This window comes from Notechis scutatus, chromosome 1 (assembly GCF_049901735.1).
Source record: "Notechis scutatus isolate UNSWTSFEM ecotype Mainland chromosome 1, rNotScu1.2, whole genome shotgun sequence".
NCBI lineage: Eukaryota > Metazoa > Chordata > Lepidosauria > Squamata > Elapidae > Notechis > Notechis scutatus.
Genome location: NC_142009.1, coordinates 314,332,213 through 314,353,017, shown reverse-complemented (window position 1 = coordinate 314,353,017; position 20,805 = coordinate 314,332,213). Strand labels below are relative to the sequence as shown.

Here is a 20,805-nt window from a genome sequence, read left to right as displayed (position 1 = left end):
GACATCATTTGCAAAGCATTTTTGTTGTTTTCATCTGAGGAATTTATTTAGTGGTTAGCTAGACACAGATGCATCTACTTCTGTTATATCATTTAGCAAGGTCTGATTCCAAATGGGGTGTCTCTGTGTATGGCATAATATATGGAAATACAATTATGTATCTTTAATTGACTTGAATAACTCTCTCCTGCAATAACAACTGATTGTTGATGTAGATGAAAAATGATGTATTGTTTTATAATTGTATTATAATGCATTTTTCCCCTTGAATTTTTCAGTTTGTTATAATTCTACAGGTAATTGAGGCATAACATTCTTTTCTTGGTGTTCTCATAACAGTCCTATGAGTGGGTTAGTTTGAGAGATAACAGTAATTACCGCACAGAATAACTTGATGCCACGGTTGTGTTGAGATTTGAACCCACTCATGGTCAAAATTCAGCATTTGGTGCTATTGATAGTTGTCTTCATTCTTATTTTCTCTGGTACATATATGTAACTTAAACTACATATATGGATAAAGTATTAATTTTGTAAGCTGGTAATTTTTTGTGAACACTTATAACAATATGCAAATGGATAAATGTTGGTACTGTATGTTCACATTCCCTGAAGAATTAGCTATTATGAACTCTCTCCAATTTTCTATCCTGGATATATGCTGGATTATAAGACTCACTATTTCTTGATTATCGTATACAGAATACCTGTATGTGTTGTTATCAGCTGTCATATCTCTGCAGGCATTAAATTCTTTTCTGGAATACTGTCACTGTATCAAAAGATATAAGGAAGTACCTGCAATGATTATTTCTGGTTTGCTGGATTGTGTAACATGTGAAAAATAAAAAAGAAACATTTCATTGCAAAATGCACAAATTAGCTCTCCCTCCTCAGGCAGACGAGAACTACAAATTAGTCCAATGGGATTTTTTAAGGGAGGCTATTGCTCAGAAAAATGAAATATTTACAAACTTTTCTAGATGAGACTAGTCTCAGTTGGTTCCATGTTCCCAGTAGATTTCCATGCTCCCATTTTAAAACAGTGTGTTTTACCAACAATGCAGGTATGACTATTCGTTCTGATCTTCAGTTACCTGCAATCTGGATGAAAGAGGTTGCAGTGTACTTCAGACAGGACTCATTTCAGCCAGACAGTAGGGGGGGGGAAAAAAAAAGAGAAACATAATTTTTCTCTTGCATAAATTCCATGCTCACAGGCATGTACTTTCTCCAGTCTTTTTCTCACCCCATGCCCATACTTTCAGTCCTCTAATGACTAGACTATATACTCTCTCAATTCCTGCATCAGACCGTGTCTTTTTGTTTCCTCTTTAAGACACATGCTTTCTCTTAGGTTTTGGGGTTTGCTATGTCCTAAGTCATTTCTAGTTAGGACTGAAGCTAAAATATGTGACAGTCCATTTATTCAAATTTGTACGTTATCATTTGCTGCTTCCTTGCTCCTTTGTTTCCTTTTATATCCCCTTGCCAAAATGTCATTTATAACTTCTTTCTGACTGGGATTTGTTTTATTATTTACATATTAAATTTGTTTCCTGCCCATCTTGCTGCAAGGTGACTCTGAGCGGCTTACAACATCAAAATAAAACCTTAAGTATATATGCCAACACATAAAATCACAATAAAGTCACAATGAAAATACAGAGTACAACTAAGACTAAAAGATGGGGAGGAAAGGAAGCAAAATGTATTTCTATTGATGATGTTTTGGCCTTGCAAGCCCCACATGAATTGTTGCTATACATAAACAACAGTCAGGTAACAATCAATAACCGTGGTTCAATGTCAAACATGTTTTTTATTGCAACTCATTGTGTCATGTTCGGAAATCCTCAATGCAAGTAGAAGAATTTGTTTTATCAGTCAATTTTCAAAGTTACTTATTCTAATAGTGTCTTCAGTGGAAGATATTAGAAGACAATGGAAAATCAGATCTATATTGTTCCCACAAAAGTAATGCTAATGTATCCATGAGGTTACCAGGTATGGAGAAAAATGGCATCTTTACCTAATACCATATTTAAAAAAAAACCCTCTCAATATAAAAGAAGTACTGCTGGATTTTACCAAAGTAAATCTTATTCTAAACCCTGTTTCTTAGAGGCCAGTGATATTCAGCCTTCTGCTATTATTGATCTCAGTGCTGGTACTCAAATACTGTAGTTAACTCTCATGAGAGAGGTACCCCATCGTCTCACAGATAAGCATCCCACTGTCTTTTCTGCTGTTATAGTCATCTTGTGGTGATGGATTTACGTAAACCAGTCCTGCAAACCACTTATTATACTCTCTTTCTAAAAATTGGGATGTACTGTACATCCAGTTAGTTTTACCGAGCAACTCCAGATTGTTCCTTTTTCTTGCATAGCCTTTAATTGCAATAACTGGACTTATTTTAAAGGGAAGAGCATATCTTGTTAGCTTAAATGTTAACATTTATTTCGACCTTATTTTTGTTTATATTTTACATACCATTTGGGGGGAAGGTAGGGTTTCGCTCAATGTCCATTTCTATTAAAAACTATTTTGTTCACGTGTTTTTTAGATATATCTGTCTACATTTACATTCTGATATTGATATATTTTAAAATGAATATTTTAAAGTGTTATTGGCTTTGATTCTACATAACAAAGATTATGCTCTGAATGTTAGAGTTGCTTTAATTTGCTATATATGCATTGGCCATTTGGATGTTGTGCATGTTTAGAACAAGTATTTGTCCTAACTTTGCTTCTTTTTCCTCCTAAAAAATTTCTGTATAAGAAATTGTGAGTATGCACTTATGCTCATTCTGAACTTGGCAAGATGAATTTATGAGCCGCGGTGGCACAGTGGTTTCAGTGCAGGCTACTTCTGCTGCCTGCTGGCTGCCTGCAATTTGGCAGTTCAAATCTCACCAGGCTCAAGGTTGATTCAGCCTTCCGTCCTTCCGAGGTCAGTAAAATGAGGACCCAGATTGTTGGGGGCAATAGGCTCACTCTGTAAATTACTTAGAGAGGGCTGTAAAGCACTGTGAAGCGGTAAATAAGTCTAAATGCTATTGCTATTTTATGCTGCCTTGCTCAACCTGCCGTTCCAACCCAAGCATGCAGCATTTGGAGGACCTCAGGCTGGGAAAGCTGACCCAAAATCTAGAGCCTATGAATTGTTGAGCTTTCCTCGTTTTTAGCTTTTTGACCCTGGTTGTTTATTAGAATCCTGTATCACGCTAACCTCCCCTCCCATCTGATTACCGATATAGCCTTTTGTATAATATATACAAATTGGTTTCTATAAGTTGTTGGAAGTTCTGTATGTTGATATTCATGGATCAAGTTATTTTTCTTCCCATTTCCCTAGGCCAAAATAGTAGGTGATGATTTAGTCAGTACTGATTTGAGTATTTGAAATTGCATATTTCAAGAGTTTTGCTTCCTCCTGAAATCCAGTCTAACTAGCTTTCTTGTGACCTTCTAAAACTACCTATTGCTGTGCATATTTTCATTTTATAGACTAGAGGTGAGGAGCATTCCCTTATCTTTGACTGGCTTTTATATAAAAAAAAAAAGGCATTTCATAGACTATCCAGAAGACAGAACAACCTTTCCTTTCGGGACAGAAGCTTGTGTGCCTGTCTGACTATCACTTCAGGTTTCACTGACTGAAATGCTTCCCCCAAGTAAAACTGTGCTCTTCATCTCCTCAATTATGAGGGAGATATTAAACTAATCCTCAAGAGATGCAAAGTAAAATAAATCTTAGGGTTTAGGCGATAATATTATAATACTCAGAATGACCCCAGAATATTGACTATTAGGGAAAACTATAATAAAAAACTGGTTTGGGAAAAGGAGCAACTGACTAACTAAAACAGGGAGCAAAAAGCAGTTTACATTGCAAAGTTTTAGATTCAATTTGTTCCCCTATATCAGGAATAGATAAATCCATGGGCTTCTGGCAGCCCATACTATTTTACTCTGTGTTACTTCCAAAGACATCAATCTTGTGCTGCTGAAATATGAAGGCACATTTTTGCTTAAAAACAAAAACAAATAAGGAACACATTAAATCTCTAGTAGGGGTTAATGCACCTATTTTAATAAAACAACATTACATCTAAAATTCTTTTTAAGGGAAACATGAAAATTTCAATTTGTGTCAGAGGGAACAATCAATTTTCTTCTGGCAAAACACACATTTTTATTCGCATTGTAGTCTGAGTACACATTTTGTTGTTTTTATTTAGCTTAGATCAAGAATATACCACACAGTATTTGGAGAAATACAAAAACTCGAATGAGAATATTCCTGGAAGTATGAATTGGGTCGACTTACTTAACAGTGAGAATGAAATGAAATTTTTAACCATCTCTGCTGTAGAATTGAGCCTCTTCTACATTTCTCTTTCTGGAGATTTTTCCCTTTGCTGATTTGTGAGAATGGGAGAGAGTCTTCCATCAGCCATATTGATTTCATCTTTTTGTGATGAATGCTTAAGCCACTGCTTATACCAAGTAATTGGATTATTGTTTCTCTGGAATCTTTCACATCTGTAAATATGTTATTCTTTTCTTTCATGCCTAGATTTATCTCCCCCCTCCCCTTTGAAAATAAATAAGAAACATGAATATGAAGCTAGCTACTGGACCACCTGTCTATTTTATTACTTATTTATTTTTTAACATCAAGTGGTTTTTCTCTTTCAGTTGTGAAAGCTGCGTGGAGCTGCTGTTTGTTCGGGGATCTGGGAATTGCCAAGAGTGTGATACCCCTTTGCGGAAGAGCAACTTCAGAGTACAACTCTTTGAGGATCCAGCTGTTGACAAGGAGGTGGAAATCCGTAAGAAGGTGCTGAAAATGTAAGTATCATTTAAGACAAGCCACCTCTTTTTTTTGTTTGTGCTTCCAAATTCATTTTAGCTATGTTTGTGAAAAGGCTTCATTTAAAATATTTGCAAAATATTCTTATCTTGGATCTCAATATATTGCTCAGGAAGGTATTTTTTCTGGTTTCTAAGGGCAGAGCAATGCAAAGAAACAAACAAACACACCTGATTTATGCATAAATATTGTTCCATATGTCAATATTTCAGGAAGGAAACTTCAATTCTTTCTCTTAATTCTGATGTGTTGGGAGTTTTAATGCTTGATTGTTAACATGGATGTATTTAAATTTGTGTTTACCAAGCATTTATATAGCATTTTAAAAATGTAATTTGTACAGCATAAATATAATTTGAATGGCATAAATATAGTGTTGTGACTATACATCTGCAAATTTTAAATGCATATATATGCACAATGTTTTTAATAGAAGAAATAATATTTAGAAATTCACTTTCTTTTTATCTGTCTGGTCTCATTTCTTCATATGCTTTCCTTCTTCCCTTCCTTTGATCATACTTAGATGATAAGCTGTTTGCAGAGTTAGCCTGAAATACTGCATTCTAACAATGGCGTCACCATGGCTCTCTATAAAACTATGTAAAACCTATACACAATATAAATAAAATACTATAAAATATAAATACTCAACCCCAACTAAAAGGTGCGGAAGGAGGGAGTAGGATGAGCAGGGGGAAGGTGGAGTCTGTTATTAATCTTTCCACCATCCCTCTGGTGGAAAGTCAGGATGGTTGGAGACAACCTCACTCTGGGGCAGGGCAACATGTTCTAAATGGCAGGAGCAAGAACAGAGAAGGTTCTTCTCCTAGACCCTGCCGCTGGAATATTCTGGCTGAAGCCTCCTCTGTGGACTCGGGTGCCCATGCCAGTCCCTTTGGGATGAAACAATCCCACCACAGGAGCCATGATTCCATAGTGGTTAGAGTATAGTATTGCAGGTTAATTCTGCCAGTTGCCAGCAGTTTGATTCTCACCGGTTTAAGGTTGGCTCAACCTTCCATCCTTCTGAGTTTAGTAAAATGAAGACCCAGATTGTTGGGGGTAATATGCCGACTCTGTAAACCACTTAGAGAGGGCTGTAAAGCACTATGAAACGATATATAAGTAAGTGCTATTGCTGTTGCTATTATGTGGCATTAATCCAAAGTTAATTTTCTGAGCATAAAAACTAGCAAGAATGGTATTTTTACTTTTTTTCCTTATTGCTCTTTAGCTATAAAAGTTACCATAACTATTTACAAATATGACCCATTACCTGGCCTCAGGCTTATATTATCTTGTTCAAGACGGATCGCCTTTACATGAAATGAGAAACTTAATTGAGATTATAGTTTTCTTAGATCTTTAGATCCTTTATCCATTTGTCATTGCTCTATTCTGTTGACTTTGGGTAAGCATTTTTATTAGCTGCTGACTCACTCAAAGTTCAGAAAAGATCAGTTTAGATAAAGTCTGAGTGCTTGGCTTCTCAGAAAGGATGAAGAAAGAATGTCAGAAGTTTATATTTTTGAATGCCCAGATGTAATCCTATTCTGTTTTTTTCGTATGTCTCTTTGCAAAGATACAATAAAAGAGAGGATGACTTCCCCAACTTAGCAGAATACAATGATTTCTTGGAAGAAGTGGAAGAAATTGGTAAGTTCTAATGCGTGCATATTAGATGCCCTGCATGCTTTTATATTTCCTGCCAGCCTCATTGAACGTTAAAGCTGAGCCTCTCTTCACTGATCTTTATTGGAGTACTTGATGATTGGCTAATTACTTTCTCTTTGCATTTTTAATCAAGAGCTCTTCAATTCGAGGGATGTATCTGGGTAATAAATGTAGTCATAGTAGGGATGGGTTGTGGTATGGTGGGAAACATGTACCACAAATGTGGTTATAAAAATGCTTTGTTAGGTTATTGCTGGGACTGCAAAAGAAAAACTCCCGCAAAGAAAAGGGTAAAGGAGAACCATTCAGTTCTTAATCTTGGCTTCCATTTGCCTTTATTCACCATGACAGTAGCCATATGTACCCCTCTAATCCTCTTGCTGCTTTAAGTACAATAGCTGGGAGGGTTTGAAACATTTGACCTTGTATACCATTTTGGCAATGTGTTTATGGGGCTAATGCAAAAGGACAGAAGTTAAAGTGCAAGATGAAATCTCTTTTTCCCCCTCTTCCTTTGTTGGATATCAGGCCTACAGATGCTATGGCTTGGGGCCTGTCCTGTTTCGATGGCAGTTGTAACACAACATTCTCATTGGGGAATGTTGACCTAACGGATTGGGTGGGAAATAGGATCTTTCTTGCATTGGAGACCAAGGCGTGTTAATAGGGGAGAGATGTATGTGCTCTTTGAGGTCTTGTTAATATTTAATGCCTCCCCTCTATTTATGGCTATACTCCAGTGAGCTTTTAGTCTGCATATTTCAATCAAATCTCCTTCTCTTTACTCTGCACAGCAGTTATCTGAGTATAGGTGGCAAGATAAGTATGACCTTTGGGGCCTTGTGTCCCCAAACCTTTCCCTCTAAGAAATCCCCAGATCTATTAGCTCTTGCTTTGCTAGCTGGGCATTAAAGTTTGCTGTTGGTTTTGTGTGGTAATTTTACTCGTTCAATTTTCACTTTCTGTTTCTGCCCCTGCTCTTAACTATATCATAGAAAGAAGTCAAGTGGGTGATAGTAAGCAAATTACTGTGAGTACAAATTGTCTGACAAGGTTGGTGACTTACAGTGCCACTGTTATTTATTTTACTTTCAATAGTCCCGTTTCTCATTGTATTCAAAAAATAATCAAGCTGTCATAAGTTTCTGTGTTCAGTCGCTCAAGCCCTGGTCATGTGTTGCTTGGGCTACTGCAATGTACTGTACATGGGGCTACCCCTGAAGAATATCCAGATGTTGCAGTGGGCACAGAATGCAGGCATGAGAACAGTTCTTGGAGTCTCTAAGGTAGCCCATGTTACACTGCTATTCCACGAGCTGGTTACCAGTTTCTGGGTCCAATTCAAGGGGCTGATTATCATCTTTAAGGCCCTTCATAGCATGGGTCCAGGTTACCAGGTTAGATGGGTTAGCTGCGTTGGCAGTAGGGGCATGCTGCAGACTCCATCGGTCAAGGAATTCCAGCTGGTGGGGCCCAAGGGAAGAGCCTTTTCAGATGTGGCTCCTGCCCTTTGGAACATTATATCCTTTGTGGTGAAATCTGCCCCCACCCTTTCGATCTTCCGAAAGGGCCTGAAGACCTGGTTCTGCCAATTGGCCTGGGACCCCAATGGGGATGCGTCATTCTGGAGGTAGTTAATGGAGTGGATAAGACCCCACCTCTTCCCCACCCCCTCTATGCATCATGCTCCATTCCTAAAATTAAAGTTAATTTTAAACTAATGTTATTTATTGTTTTAATTTTTAATATTTGTTCTAAATGATTGTAAGCTTCCTAGAGTCACCTCCAGACTAGATGGGTGGAATATACATCGAAATAAAATAAATAAATAAATAAATAAATACGCAAGCATTTACTGATCATTATTGGACATGAGTGCTGACACAGGTGAAGCAAAGCTGATATCGGGCATGATCAGGCAGGAAGGTGAGCTAACAAGAAGCAAGTACAAATGTCATTTTGATCAAAAGTTAAGTCATTCCAATTCTGAAGAGCCAATTCAGACTGAGAAAACTTATACAGTGAGATGAAGTCCAATTATTCTTTTTGTCACCCAGTCTTTGTGGGTGACAAGCAGTAGTTCTTTCTGGCCATTTCTGGATCCAGGGGTGCCAAAGAGCTTGAACAAAAGGCCAGCAGCTCCCTCTTCTGGTGAGGTAGCACACTGAGTGAGGTAGATGGGCCTGAGCACTCAGCTCTCTGGTTGGAGATTTATGCCGCAGCTGAATTGGATTTTTTTCCCCAGCATTAGAAATTTGACTAGTTATTGTGCTATGTGGTTTTGAATGCATGCGTGCACACCTTTCTCATGCCCACAGCCTTACAAGCTAAACTGGAATTTACTTCTTTTGATTTTTGACTTTTTTTCAGATTTGAAAGTGGTTTTAAAAACAATGTGCTTTGTGCTGTATGTTAACATCTTAAAGGCAGGCCAACATGTAAAAGAATGAGAAAGAGAGATGGACAAAAGTACACTTGTCTACCTCCTTTTTCCTTTCTCCTCCAGATTGTGAAGGCCTAAGATAGGTTTATTTGGAAATGTATGTTGTGCTCACATAAGAAAGACTCTTCTAAATTGTCTGCATAACAGCCCTCTGTACTAATGCTAGCCTGAGAAATTTGCTTCTTGAAATAGAGAAACAAATGGGCCCTCACAGTCCACTGCATTATATCCTCTCTCAGCTTGGCAAATGGGCATTCTGGGAATTGCAGTCCTAGCCTAACTGGAGGTGCTAAGTTGCGAATAGGTGCCATATGGGTGTTCAAAGCTAGTTATGTTAATGACCACTGAGGACATTCCATAGATGCTGTTCCCTGATAAAAAGTTAATTTATAGTATTCATTCATTCACTCATTCACTCATACATTCTATTTTGTGCCTTATTTTTCCATTTCTAGATAACTCATAACTCATAAACAAAATACAATATTGTTCACCAGTTATAGGAAGTTATTATTATATTAACAGTATTTTTATTTGGTTATGTGCATGTGTCTAAGAGCAGCACAAGTTCTACTTTTTTTCCTTCCACAAAAATAATCTTATAAAATAATCTTATTTTTGTGAAAGAGATTATTTAAGGCCAAAGTTACCCAGTGAGTTTTCATGACCGAGGATGGACTCGAACCGCACAGGAGAAGGTGGTTATTATGATGAAAGTTGATACATCCCATTACAGAATCTAATGGACAATTGCTTTTCTATATTTTTCACATGTTGGATTATTTTGTTTGTGAAATCATGAAATAGAGTAAACTTTATTCCATTCCATTCTTCTTTTGATTTTTGAGGTATTTTTGGTAGAACTCGCATGAAGTTCTGGCATACTTATGCAAAAATCCAAAATGAAACAAACACCTTTTCAATGAACTTTAACAATTTTCTGCCTTTTTTATTCTAAACTTCGACAGTCAGAAGTGGTTGCCTTATTCTGACCCCAGGGTCAGTTCTAGACACTGCTATACCTCAACTATTTTCTGTATCCTTTCTAGCTTCCCAATGTTCTTATGAGAATTGAGCAATTTTAGAACTTTACCTAGAATTCCAAGTTTTTAAAAAAATATTAATGTAAGAAGCACAATGGGAGGAAAAATTACAATCAAACTAGACTTTGACATCCATGGTTGAAGAATGCATTGCATTTCCAGAGACCTGCTTCTTTTCCTGTACAGTTGAATTAACATATGATAATGCTTGAATTTTGCATTTTTCACTCTTAGAATAATCCTGTGACTATCTTTTCAGCAGTGGCTATAATAAGTAGGCTGTTGCTTGATGGAATTATGGAACAACTGAGGATAAAACAAAATTTAAATAAAAGTGTGTGAATAATAGAAGGTGATAATTTCACCACCTATTTTTAGAAGAAGCTTATTCCAACATTTCTAATAGTAACTATCATTTTAAAGACAGGAATATTTTAGGAAATATTATTCTTGGAACAAAGGCAATGCTTTTAATGTTTACTGATATATATCTGTCCTCCCCTTCCCTTCCTTTCTCTCCCCTTCTCCATTGTTTTTTGAAATCAATGTTGATCCAGTGTTCAACCTCACCAATAATGTGGATGTAGAAGGCACAAGAAAGAAAATGGAAATATACCAGAAAGAAAACAAAGAAGTTATTCATAAAAATAAGATCAAATTGGTAAGTTGTGTACTGCTTGCTTGCGTCATTTTTTTCCTGAATTAATTGAAACAAAGTAATTAATAGCAAAATATTTAAATGCATCTGTTCCATCCACTCATCTATTTTTTAAAATTCCTTTATCTGATGACTTTAGGATATAGGATATAGAGATATCTGCATTGTCATTTCAACAAACCTCCAGGGAAAATAGAGTAGACTGAGGTGTTCATGACATATAAGGAAAAAACATAAGTATATTTGGTTTCTCTTCTGAGCTTTGCTTAGAATTCTTGAAACGTAGATGTAATCTAATCCTTAATTGAACAAGTAAGGGAGGGGCGTTTTGACGCACTTCTGTTTTTAGTTTTGAATGTTTGAGAATGAGATTTAGCCTATTTCTTAAGGAAATAGGATCTTGGTACCTTTATCTTGTTAGTCTGAAAAGGAAGGCTTGCAAAATAACTTATTAGAACGAAGGATTATACCCTAGCTTTTATTCTTTAAGTGCTATTTTGTTTTGGGAAACGATGATATCAGCTCCCATCTGTGTCAAAATACAAAAAAACTTTATAATATCCTTGATGTCCATAGTCGACTTTTCCTAAGTGTAGATGCTAACTGCTTTTTCAGGTTTTCTGTTGCCCTAGTCCTGTACCTTCAACAAGTTTCAGCTCAGAAGTATTAATTATTATGGTTCTGCTTAGTCTCGAGAACAAGAGGAGCTGGAAGAGGCACTGGAGGTTGAACGGCAGGAGAATGAACAGAGGCGGCTTCTTATACAAAAGGAGGAACAAATGCAACAGATGTTGAAGAGGAAGAATAAACAGGAACTTCTGGATAAGTTGGTGAGTAAAAAGAGACAGGTTTAATAAGCAACTACTTATTACTGATTTCTGAAAGGGACTGATTATGTTTTTCTTTTGTATGGTTTATTCCTTTTTTCCTGCCACCAAAGAATAATACTAAAGGATTAACTCAGAGTTTCCTTTATTATTATTTTTATTTCTTGCAGCTCTTTGCTTACGAAATTCAAGAAACACCTGTGATCTTTTATTTCTTAGACAATCCTATGGAATAGATTAACAGATTAACAAAAACTGAGATTTCAGGACTATATAGGGATTTGAATACAAGTATTTTTTACTCTATACTTGTTGAATGAGCTAGAGTAAAATATTTGATTTCTTCTGAGAACTGGTTCTTCCTTTTCTCTTTTCTCTCTCTTCATAATTAGTTGTCAGTTCATTTTACACACACACGCACACACAATTATGGATATATTTTAAACCTAAATTGAAAGGTGGGAGAGTAAGGCAGGAGCCAACTACATCTACAAAAACTATTAAGGAAGCCTAAGCCATCACTCTTATCTCAAAATTGGCAGGGCTGGTGGGTAACCTGGCAGCAGGGAGCATCCTTGGAAAGATAACTCACCAGTCAGTTAGCATGGAAAACTGAGGGGAGCCAAGTGGTTTGCTGATTGCCTCTTTTGTTAGCTAAGGAAGTGGGGGGGGGGGGGGCAGGATGAGGAGGGCGAGAAGTTGATGGACATGTATCTAGAGCTGAATTCTTATAAATAGCAGTTTCAAAGCTATAAGGGGAGATGCTTCTCTTTAACTTAAGCAAGCCTGTTGGAAGTAAGGAAGGGGAAATTGCATGCTGGGCCTAGCCTTTATCCCATAGTATATTTTTTTAAGCTATGGATGAATTGTTTCACAGTTTAAAAGAACTAAATGGAGGATGTATTTCTTCTAAACCTCATTTCCCATTCCTCTTCAGTGCTTCTTTATATTAAATATTTCCAAATCAGCTTCAACTTGAAAGAATGTGAAAAAGCAAACAAAAATGGGCTATTCAATGTCTAACATCTCAAGCAGTTATATACAAAACAACAAACGCTTTTGAAGTTTTGCTTGCAGAATAGAGAAAATAGAATCAAACTGTATGCATGAGAGCTGAGGAAAATGGCAGTCATGTTTTGCTTTTCCTTTCTTTGATATAATATCTAAGCGAGAACATATCATTGACTAGCGTCATTATGTTTTCTATTTCTATCAAATGCCCACTCCACATTATCTGCTGAAATCATCAAGTCACAAGTAAATTCCATTAGCTTTTGTAGGAGAGCTAGATATACAACAGTCATTTTGAGTTTAGACTAAGCATTCCAAGAAATGTTTAGTAACTGATAATAAAAAGGGGGAATAGTACAATTGTTGTAATGGATGAGGATTGTTCATTTGCACTGTGCAATCTGCAACTACCTCTTTGGTTTGACCTACTTTCTCTGCAATATACTGAAAAACTCATTAAGCCATGCCCCAGAGATGGCTGTCCAACCTTCTTTTAAAAATCTCTAGGGAAAGAAGTCACAATCTTCAGAGGTAGTCTGTTCCATTGCTATATAGATCTTACAATCAAGATTTCCCCCCCTTTATTTTAAACAAATTTGAAGTACCTGTAACTTATGCCTATTAATTCTTTTTCCATGGTGATGGAAATAGTTCCTGGTCATCTTTCTTGTGGTACTCTTTGATGTATCTGCACATATCTTCTCTTACTCTTTTCTCCATACTGAACCAACCACATTCCATTAACCTGTCTTCATGGGACATGTTCTTAAATGCCTCTATCAATTTTGTTGACCTCCTCTGAGTTGGTTCTAATCTATCAATGTTCTTTTGTCAATGTAGTGACTACAGCTGTACACAGTATTCCATAGTTCATCATTGTACAACCAAGGGAATAAGGATTTATTTATTTAATTAACTTGTAGGACTGCATAATCATCAGTGATTCCAGATGGCATGCAATAACATTTAAAACATCACAAAATGGGTTTGGGAAACCTCCCAGCTTTGTGTTATCTGTAAATTTGATAAGCAGGTATCAATTACATTATCAAAAAATGTTCAATAATATGGCTTCAAGATAGATGCCTGTGGGACCCTAATTACTAGCTTGAAGTAGAGCGATTAATCTTGATTCTCATAGTCTGTTAACGGTTGTCTCTTTAGTGTTGTACCATCTAAACCAGGGGTGTCAAACTTGCAGTGTCATGGCTTCATCACGTGATGTATTGGGACTTTTTTCCCCTTCACTAAACCGGGCGTGGGCGTGGCCAGTGTGTGACGCATCCGGCCCATGGGTTGCAAGTTTGACGGCCCTGATCTAAACCATATTTTAACAACTTGTCAGTAAGAACCTTGCCTAAAGTTTGGAACCTTGCCTGAAGTTTGCTGAAAGTTAGGTAGCTTATATCTACAGCATTCCTCTTGTCCACCAAAATGTTTACTTCGTTAAAGGAGACAATAAGCTTTATTTAATATGACTTTTTTTTTAAACAATATCTTGCTGACTCTTAGATTATCTTCATGATGGTTTCAAATGACCTATTTTATTACTGGCTCTTTTTAGGTATGGATGTTAGGCTCAGTAGGATTATCTATTTTCCCCTTTCTTGAAAAGGAGAGGCTGCATTTGTTATTTTCTTCTTCTTTGGCACCTCCCCAATTCCATAGTTCTCCTCAAGGTTAAACAATAAAGTACCTGACAATGTTTAGCCATTTTTCAGTATTCTAGGGTGTATTACACGAGGACTTGATTCCTCCTGCATTTACCATATTTTACATTTCTTTTAATGTATTTTCATTTCCGTATAAACATACTCATTGTCACATTAATTCATGCTTTTTTTCACATTAATTCCTCACAACAAATGATATACCACCCACTATGTTTCTACCAGTAATTATGCGCTTTAAAATGTCTTCAATGATTTCCCGATCTTTGCACATGTGCAAATGTAGCTGCCATATTGTTATTGTTAATAGGTTTGATTAAGCATTTTTTTTTGGTGAAACCAGTCAATGACTTTGTTTTAATGAAATGACCAACTAAGTCATTTATTAACAAAATTTATCGCAAATATCTAGCAAAGTGATACTCAAAAAAGAATAAAAATACAACATGTACTTATTAAATTTTCAGTAAGTAGTCTTTTGGAGTGTCTATGGAGATTCTCAGTCATCCAGGTCATGATTGTCCCAAAGGTGCTTTTTTCAAGAGGCAACTGGACTTTCTGGTTTTTCTTTGAAGATGTTTCGCTTCTCATCCAAGAAGCTTCTTCAGCTGTGACCGGATCCTTCCATTCCCCACCATCCAGTCAAAACTGAAGAAGCTTCTTGGATGAGAAGTGAAACGTCTTCAAAGAAAAACCAGAAAGTCCAGATTCCTCTTGAAAAAAGCACCTTTGGGATAGTCTTTTGGAGGATCCTTTAGAGCAACGGTCACCAACCGGTTGGCTGCAGCCCACTGGTGGGCCGTGAGAAAATTTTGGTGGGCCACAGAGAAATCTCACCCCCAGAGCACCCCCACAAAGCAATTAATCCAGGCTGCGCAGAAACACAAGGCTGCACTGCCCACATGGCCCGCGGGAACCCTCCCTACCCACTCACTCTTTACCCGGTAAACTTGCCTGCTAAATTTCTGTTTTTCCTTTTTCCGACCATCATCTGTTCTGCTGTGCCAGGAGATTTAGATTAGCTAGGAAGCAGGAAATGCTTTCTAGCTAGTCTTTAGTTCTTCGGCTCAGCACAGCCGAACCTCCCTTAGGACTGAAAGTTTGCTTGCGAGCAAATTCAGTGCAGACTCACGGCAAGCAAATTTGAGAGACTGAGCTAGCCGATGGCAGATAGATAGATCACTGAATGATTCTGTGAGCAACTCAATCTGACTGCTTTGCCTGATCTTGGATAAAAGTTGCTCTTTTTTATAAAACATTCAATATTTACATGCATGGTGTGTTGTAAGATAATTTTGTGAGTTTGCTTGCTAGCAAATTTTATGTGACAGACTGAGCTAGCCAATGGCAGATAGATAGATCTCTGAATGAATCAGTGATTCTGTGAGCAACTCAATCTGCCTGCCTGCTTTGCCTGATTTTGGGTAAAAGTTGTTCTTTTTTATAAAAAATTCAATATTTATATAAATATTTATAATATTTACATACAAGCCATGCCCAGCCAGTCACATGACCACCAAGCCACACCCATACATTAGGGCACGCCCACAGAACCAGTTAGTGGTCCCTGGGATGTAAAATTATGAGTTTGGTGGTCCCTGAGGTCCAAAAGGTTGGCGACCCCTGTTCTAGAGGAGATCATGAGGGTATGATGGGGAAAGGGAAGATCTGTTTGGTCAAAGCTCTTGTACTTCATCCAGCATCTTGGTCAACCTTTAGGATAGGAAGTTCTACAGTCTTAAGTTGAGAGATGGTGACTAGCTCCACACTCAGCCTGTTCCACACCCAGCCTGCTTTATAACTAAGAGAGGATTTTACTTTACTTCCTCTTCATTGTAGTCTTATACTATAATTAGTATAGTACAGTCTCTTACCATGTTGACCCTCCTAAAGGAGGGTTCCTCCTCCTCCCAGCTAAGTGGAAGAATACTGAACAAGATAATATCTTTTGCTCTCATGTGGCAAGGGAAGAACATACAGAGGAAGCATTCCTGAATGTAGATGTACCTTACATATAATCAGACTATGAAGGTCAATTCAAAATAGCTTTATCACTAACAGTTTACTTTTTATAATGGCTTAAGAGAGGAAAAGAAGAGAAAGCTTATAGTGAGTCACCAAAATGTTTCCAACTCAAATTTAAATGCTCTTTTAATTTAGACGAGCTGAACATTACATTCTTATAAAGCAATTGGTTTTACTGGAAATCCATTTTGCCAAATGCTTTGCAAAAAAAGCAGTTATAAATAATCTTTAGAATGTGACCAAAATAGGTAATTGAAAGACTTCTGGGTACACATCGTTACTAAACATATCTATATACATTGTTAATGACTGAAAGGTAAAGTGAAGGGCAGGAGGAAAAAAAAGGTTCTTGAAAATTACTCTCAATCTTTTTTGTTTAAGGCTCATATCAAAAGTTAATTATTGTGAAGACTAGTATTTTGAAGAATACTCCTGATTCTAAAATATGCTTAAATATTCTAAAATAGTTGTATTAGTATTAAGGATTTTCAATATTCTCAATATTTTCATTCAATAATAGTAATTATAATTTTTTCCTGTTTATACTTGTCCAGTTCTCAGAGATTGCCTGGACAGTCCCTGCAGTTTTCTGGGCAAGGTTTGTCTAAAGTGGTTTGCCATTGCCTGCTTCCTAGGACTAAGGATTGGCCAAGCTGACTTTGTACCCAAGGAGGGACTACAATTTATGTTCTCTTGGTTTCTAATCTGGATGCCTTAACCACTACACCAAATTGCCTCCTAATGTACAGATATCTCTCTATGTCTGCCTGCCTGCCTGCCTGCCTGCCTGCCTGCCTACCTATCCATCCATCCATCCATCCATCCATCCATCCATCCATCCATCCATCTATCCATCCATCCATCTATATTGGTGCTCTTTTGCTGTTAAAGTAGAACTACCCATTACATTAAAAACAACTAGGCATAAGCATATATTTTGATCTATTTTCTGTCTATTATGTGATAAGGAGATCATTTATACGGTTCAAAAATCATAGTAAGCCAACAGTTCAATTACAGGAACAGGACATTATGTCTCTTCCCTCATCTCTCAGGAATTACAGCAAGTGAATCAACCAATCCTTTCACATTACAAAATGTGTGATATGCACTGCACAGTTTGTGAAACAAATACCAGTTAGAATACCAACTGGAAAATATTTTGAAAAAATGCTTCATTTGAAATAGGGGTAAGCCCCTGTTCATGTTATTCTAAATGTTTTATGGTAAGTGGATTCAGGTTCCAATTCTGTTTCAGTAAGCTGGAATCTGTATTCAATTGCTCCAATTTCTTAAGGAAAAGAGAATCTGAAACACTAAAAGTAGAATTAAAGTGGAAATATGGAATGTTAGAAGCCTAAACATTGGAAAGCTCAAAATAGTGAAAGGAATTGACTGCCCATTGACATCTTAAGCAACAGTTAATTGAAATGGATGGCAATTGGACACAATTACTCAGAAAACAAACATTTTACTATTCAGGAACAAAAAATAAAGATGGAACTATGGTGCTTTCATAGTTAAGAAAGATATAACAACAGCAATGCTTAGCTACAGTGCAATAATACTCTCTGGATTTTGTAGGCACCCCTTTAATATACAATTTATGTTCCATTCACTGATGCAGAATAAGTGCTTGACAAGTTTTATGGTCAAGTTTAATCTGAGATTGATGCAATATGCAAGCAGGATGTGCTACTTGTGGTTGGAGACAAGATTAGCAAAATTGGAAATAGTAAGAACAAAGTAATTGTGCTGTGTGATTTAAGAAACAAAAATAAAGCATGAGAATGGTTTAGCAGTTCCTGCCAATCCAGTGATTTTTTTTCATTGCTAACACAGTCTTCAGATAACCAAAACACCACCTATATAAATAAACATCACCAGGTAGAGTACATAGAAAACAAATTGACTATATTATTTACACAAGGAGGTGGAAGAGCTCAATTATAACAGCAAAGATGTGCCCAGAGGCTGACTGCAGAATAGACCATAAGCTATTCATAGGCAAGTTATTAAGCTAAAGTGGAAAAAGAATACCAACTACCTTCTATGACATGATTTTGAGCTTATGTCCACCATTTTCAAAGAAAATTTCAGGAAACATTTTGAAGTCTTGAAATTAATTCATAGGAAATCAGAGGAAACACTGAATGAAATTTTATTTGCTAGTCTGGATGATATTATTATGCTAATTTTTAAGTAAGTCTTGAACAACTCTTACTATCCATTTGAATAAATGGGCTCATTGTTTTGTATTAAAGAAATTGTCTTGTTTTTATGCAGATAAATTATTGAAGGAGAAAATAATTCTGTAATAAAGAACAATTCTCATTGTGTGAGAGGGCTGAGAATAACTTTAAAACAGCCTCAGATAAAATCCAGTGAGGAACCAATCTGAAACTGAACACAAGTTTTGGACCCAGCTTAAATGACTCTGTGCTGCTTCTTTTTAGAATTGTTAATTCTAATTATTATGACTTTAAAAGTGATATTAATTACATGGTTATGCAATTATTAGAATAATGTTCATATTTTAATTCATTTGTCTTTCTGGTTATTTTATTACATTTTTGTTAATGCAGAATCTATAAAAATATATCTTTGTAAGTCTTTTTTTTAAATTTGTGAGTCTAATGTAACTTCCTCCTATTAGTAAAAAATGACCATTTTCTGGTAAACTGGGAGTATTGAATGCTGTTCTTTTGGAAATAGCCAAAGAAAGCCATTTTTGAGAAAGATGCAATTTGTTATTCTGGGAATGCATGACAGCAATGGTGGATAGTTTATGGCTTTTAAATATTTTACTCTTATGTTTTTAATTTTGATTGTAGGAAAGTTCTCATCTGCCAGCTTCTTTGTTATTAGCCCAGCATAAAGATCGGTCTACGCAGCTAGAAATGCAACTGGAGATTCCCAAACCTATCAAACCAGTGGCATTTTCAACAGGCATCAAAATGGTAAGATATAAACAACTTTCTGTGTGTATAAAAAAGAATTATTTTTTCCTTTTCACAGTCTAACCTTTCCAATCTGAGTTTGGAACAATAAATTAAATACTAGATTCACTGTAGCACTGAAGTTGTGATTAGGTAGAGATAAAGAAAACAGAATGATATATTAGTTGGTTTCAAAACCTTGTTATATTTTCAGTTCACAAATGTACAGTAGATTATATCACACATAAGAAAGCACAGCCGATTGGCAGTGGATCTGATGTTCAAAATTGCATGCTGGCAGTCTTTTCTCGATTTTAAAACCACACAAATGAATGCAACCTATTATGCTGGATATGGATAATTGTTTGCTCCAGATATATATGTTCTGCATTAGGGCTTGGCATATTTTGAAAACAATTAGAAAAATTATTTTGGATCTTGTGCAAATGTGTATATAATACCTCATTTGTTGAAGAAGCTTTTTCAGGGTTTGGCATGAAATTAAAAAAAGACTTGCAGCTTTAAGAATCACATTAATTTTGGTGAGTCAACAACCTTAAAACAGTTGCAATTGAAAAGACAGAAAAAAACTTGGGCTTGCATAACAAGTGAAGTGTTACTTTGGAATCATTTTCGAAGGATTGACAGTCCTATTCTTTAGGAAATATGGATGATAATAGTGTGAAATAGCTCTAAAAGAGTCTCTCCAAAGTTCATCTAGATTTGGCATATGTTTATTTTCTCATTAAAAATGACAGTTCCTTGGCTGTGCTACAGATTGTATGTACTCTTTTCTTATGAACAATCAGCATTCATTCTTGACTGGGTTTGGACATAGCATTAATCTTTGATATAACTAGGAAGAAATAATACTTTTTGCTTCTATTGTCAATTAATCTTGATTATATGGATATGCAGACATATACTTAATCTTGAAGTGGTTTAGGGCATTTCTCCAACCTAGTGATCTCCAGTTGCACTGGATTGCAACTCTTTGCTGGTAAATAGTTATAGCTCTTATGCTTAGGAAAAGCTGATATAAATCAGCTTGGGAAAAGCTGATTTAAAGAGGAAAGCCATATTAAGGAACAAAATGCTAAAATTGAGTTTTTCCTTAAGGTAGAAATAGGTGATTTAGTTTTGTATATATATTTTGAACTTCAGGTCCCACCAGCCTCAGTTATCTTGGTCTAAATAAAATTTAACCCTGCCCTAAACTATTGTAAAGACAAACCAGAAATTATCTGGATATATCAAAGCACAGGTAGTTAAAAATGGAAGTAAAAGTAACAACATTGGTGCACTTATATCATACAATATGTTGGTAAATGTTTTTTTTTATATACAAAGAATCACTGAACGTTCTTGGGGAAAAGAGTAGGTTCTTGCTAGCAGGATGATTTGTTTTGAAAGGTTTATTTAAAGACAGAACTTTTATTTGGTAGTATTTATTTCTCTTGAAGTATGACAGTGATGATAACCGTGCAGTTTTCTCAGTTTTATTTTGCAGAGGTTATCATAAAAGTCAAGATAACATCTGTCTGCCCCTTAGGGTGAGGCTGCCATTACATGATTGCAACTGCCATCCTGACTCTGTTAATATCTCTTGACATCTTTGAACTGAGTA

At 36.2% G+C, this 20,805-nt stretch overlaps 1 protein-coding gene across 2 annotated transcripts in view; it reads left to right on the top strand.

Moving 5' to 3' along the window:
* Positions 1-20,805, top strand: part of MNAT1 (MNAT1 component of CDK activating kinase) — a 113,046-nt gene that overhangs the window by 39,036 nt on the left and 53,205 nt on the right. For both annotated transcript variants that reach the window (XM_026670171.2, XM_087952325.1), the window contains exons 2-6: positions 4,711-4,863; positions 6,471-6,544; positions 10,606-10,709; positions 11,396-11,536; positions 19,074-19,199. In XM_026670171.2, coding sequence (XP_026525956.1) covers positions 4,711-4,863; positions 6,471-6,544; positions 10,606-10,709; positions 11,396-11,536; positions 19,074-19,199 — 598 coding nt within the window. The remainder of the gene's footprint in view (positions 1-4,710; positions 4,864-6,470; positions 6,545-10,605; positions 10,710-11,395; positions 11,537-19,073; positions 19,200-20,805) is intronic.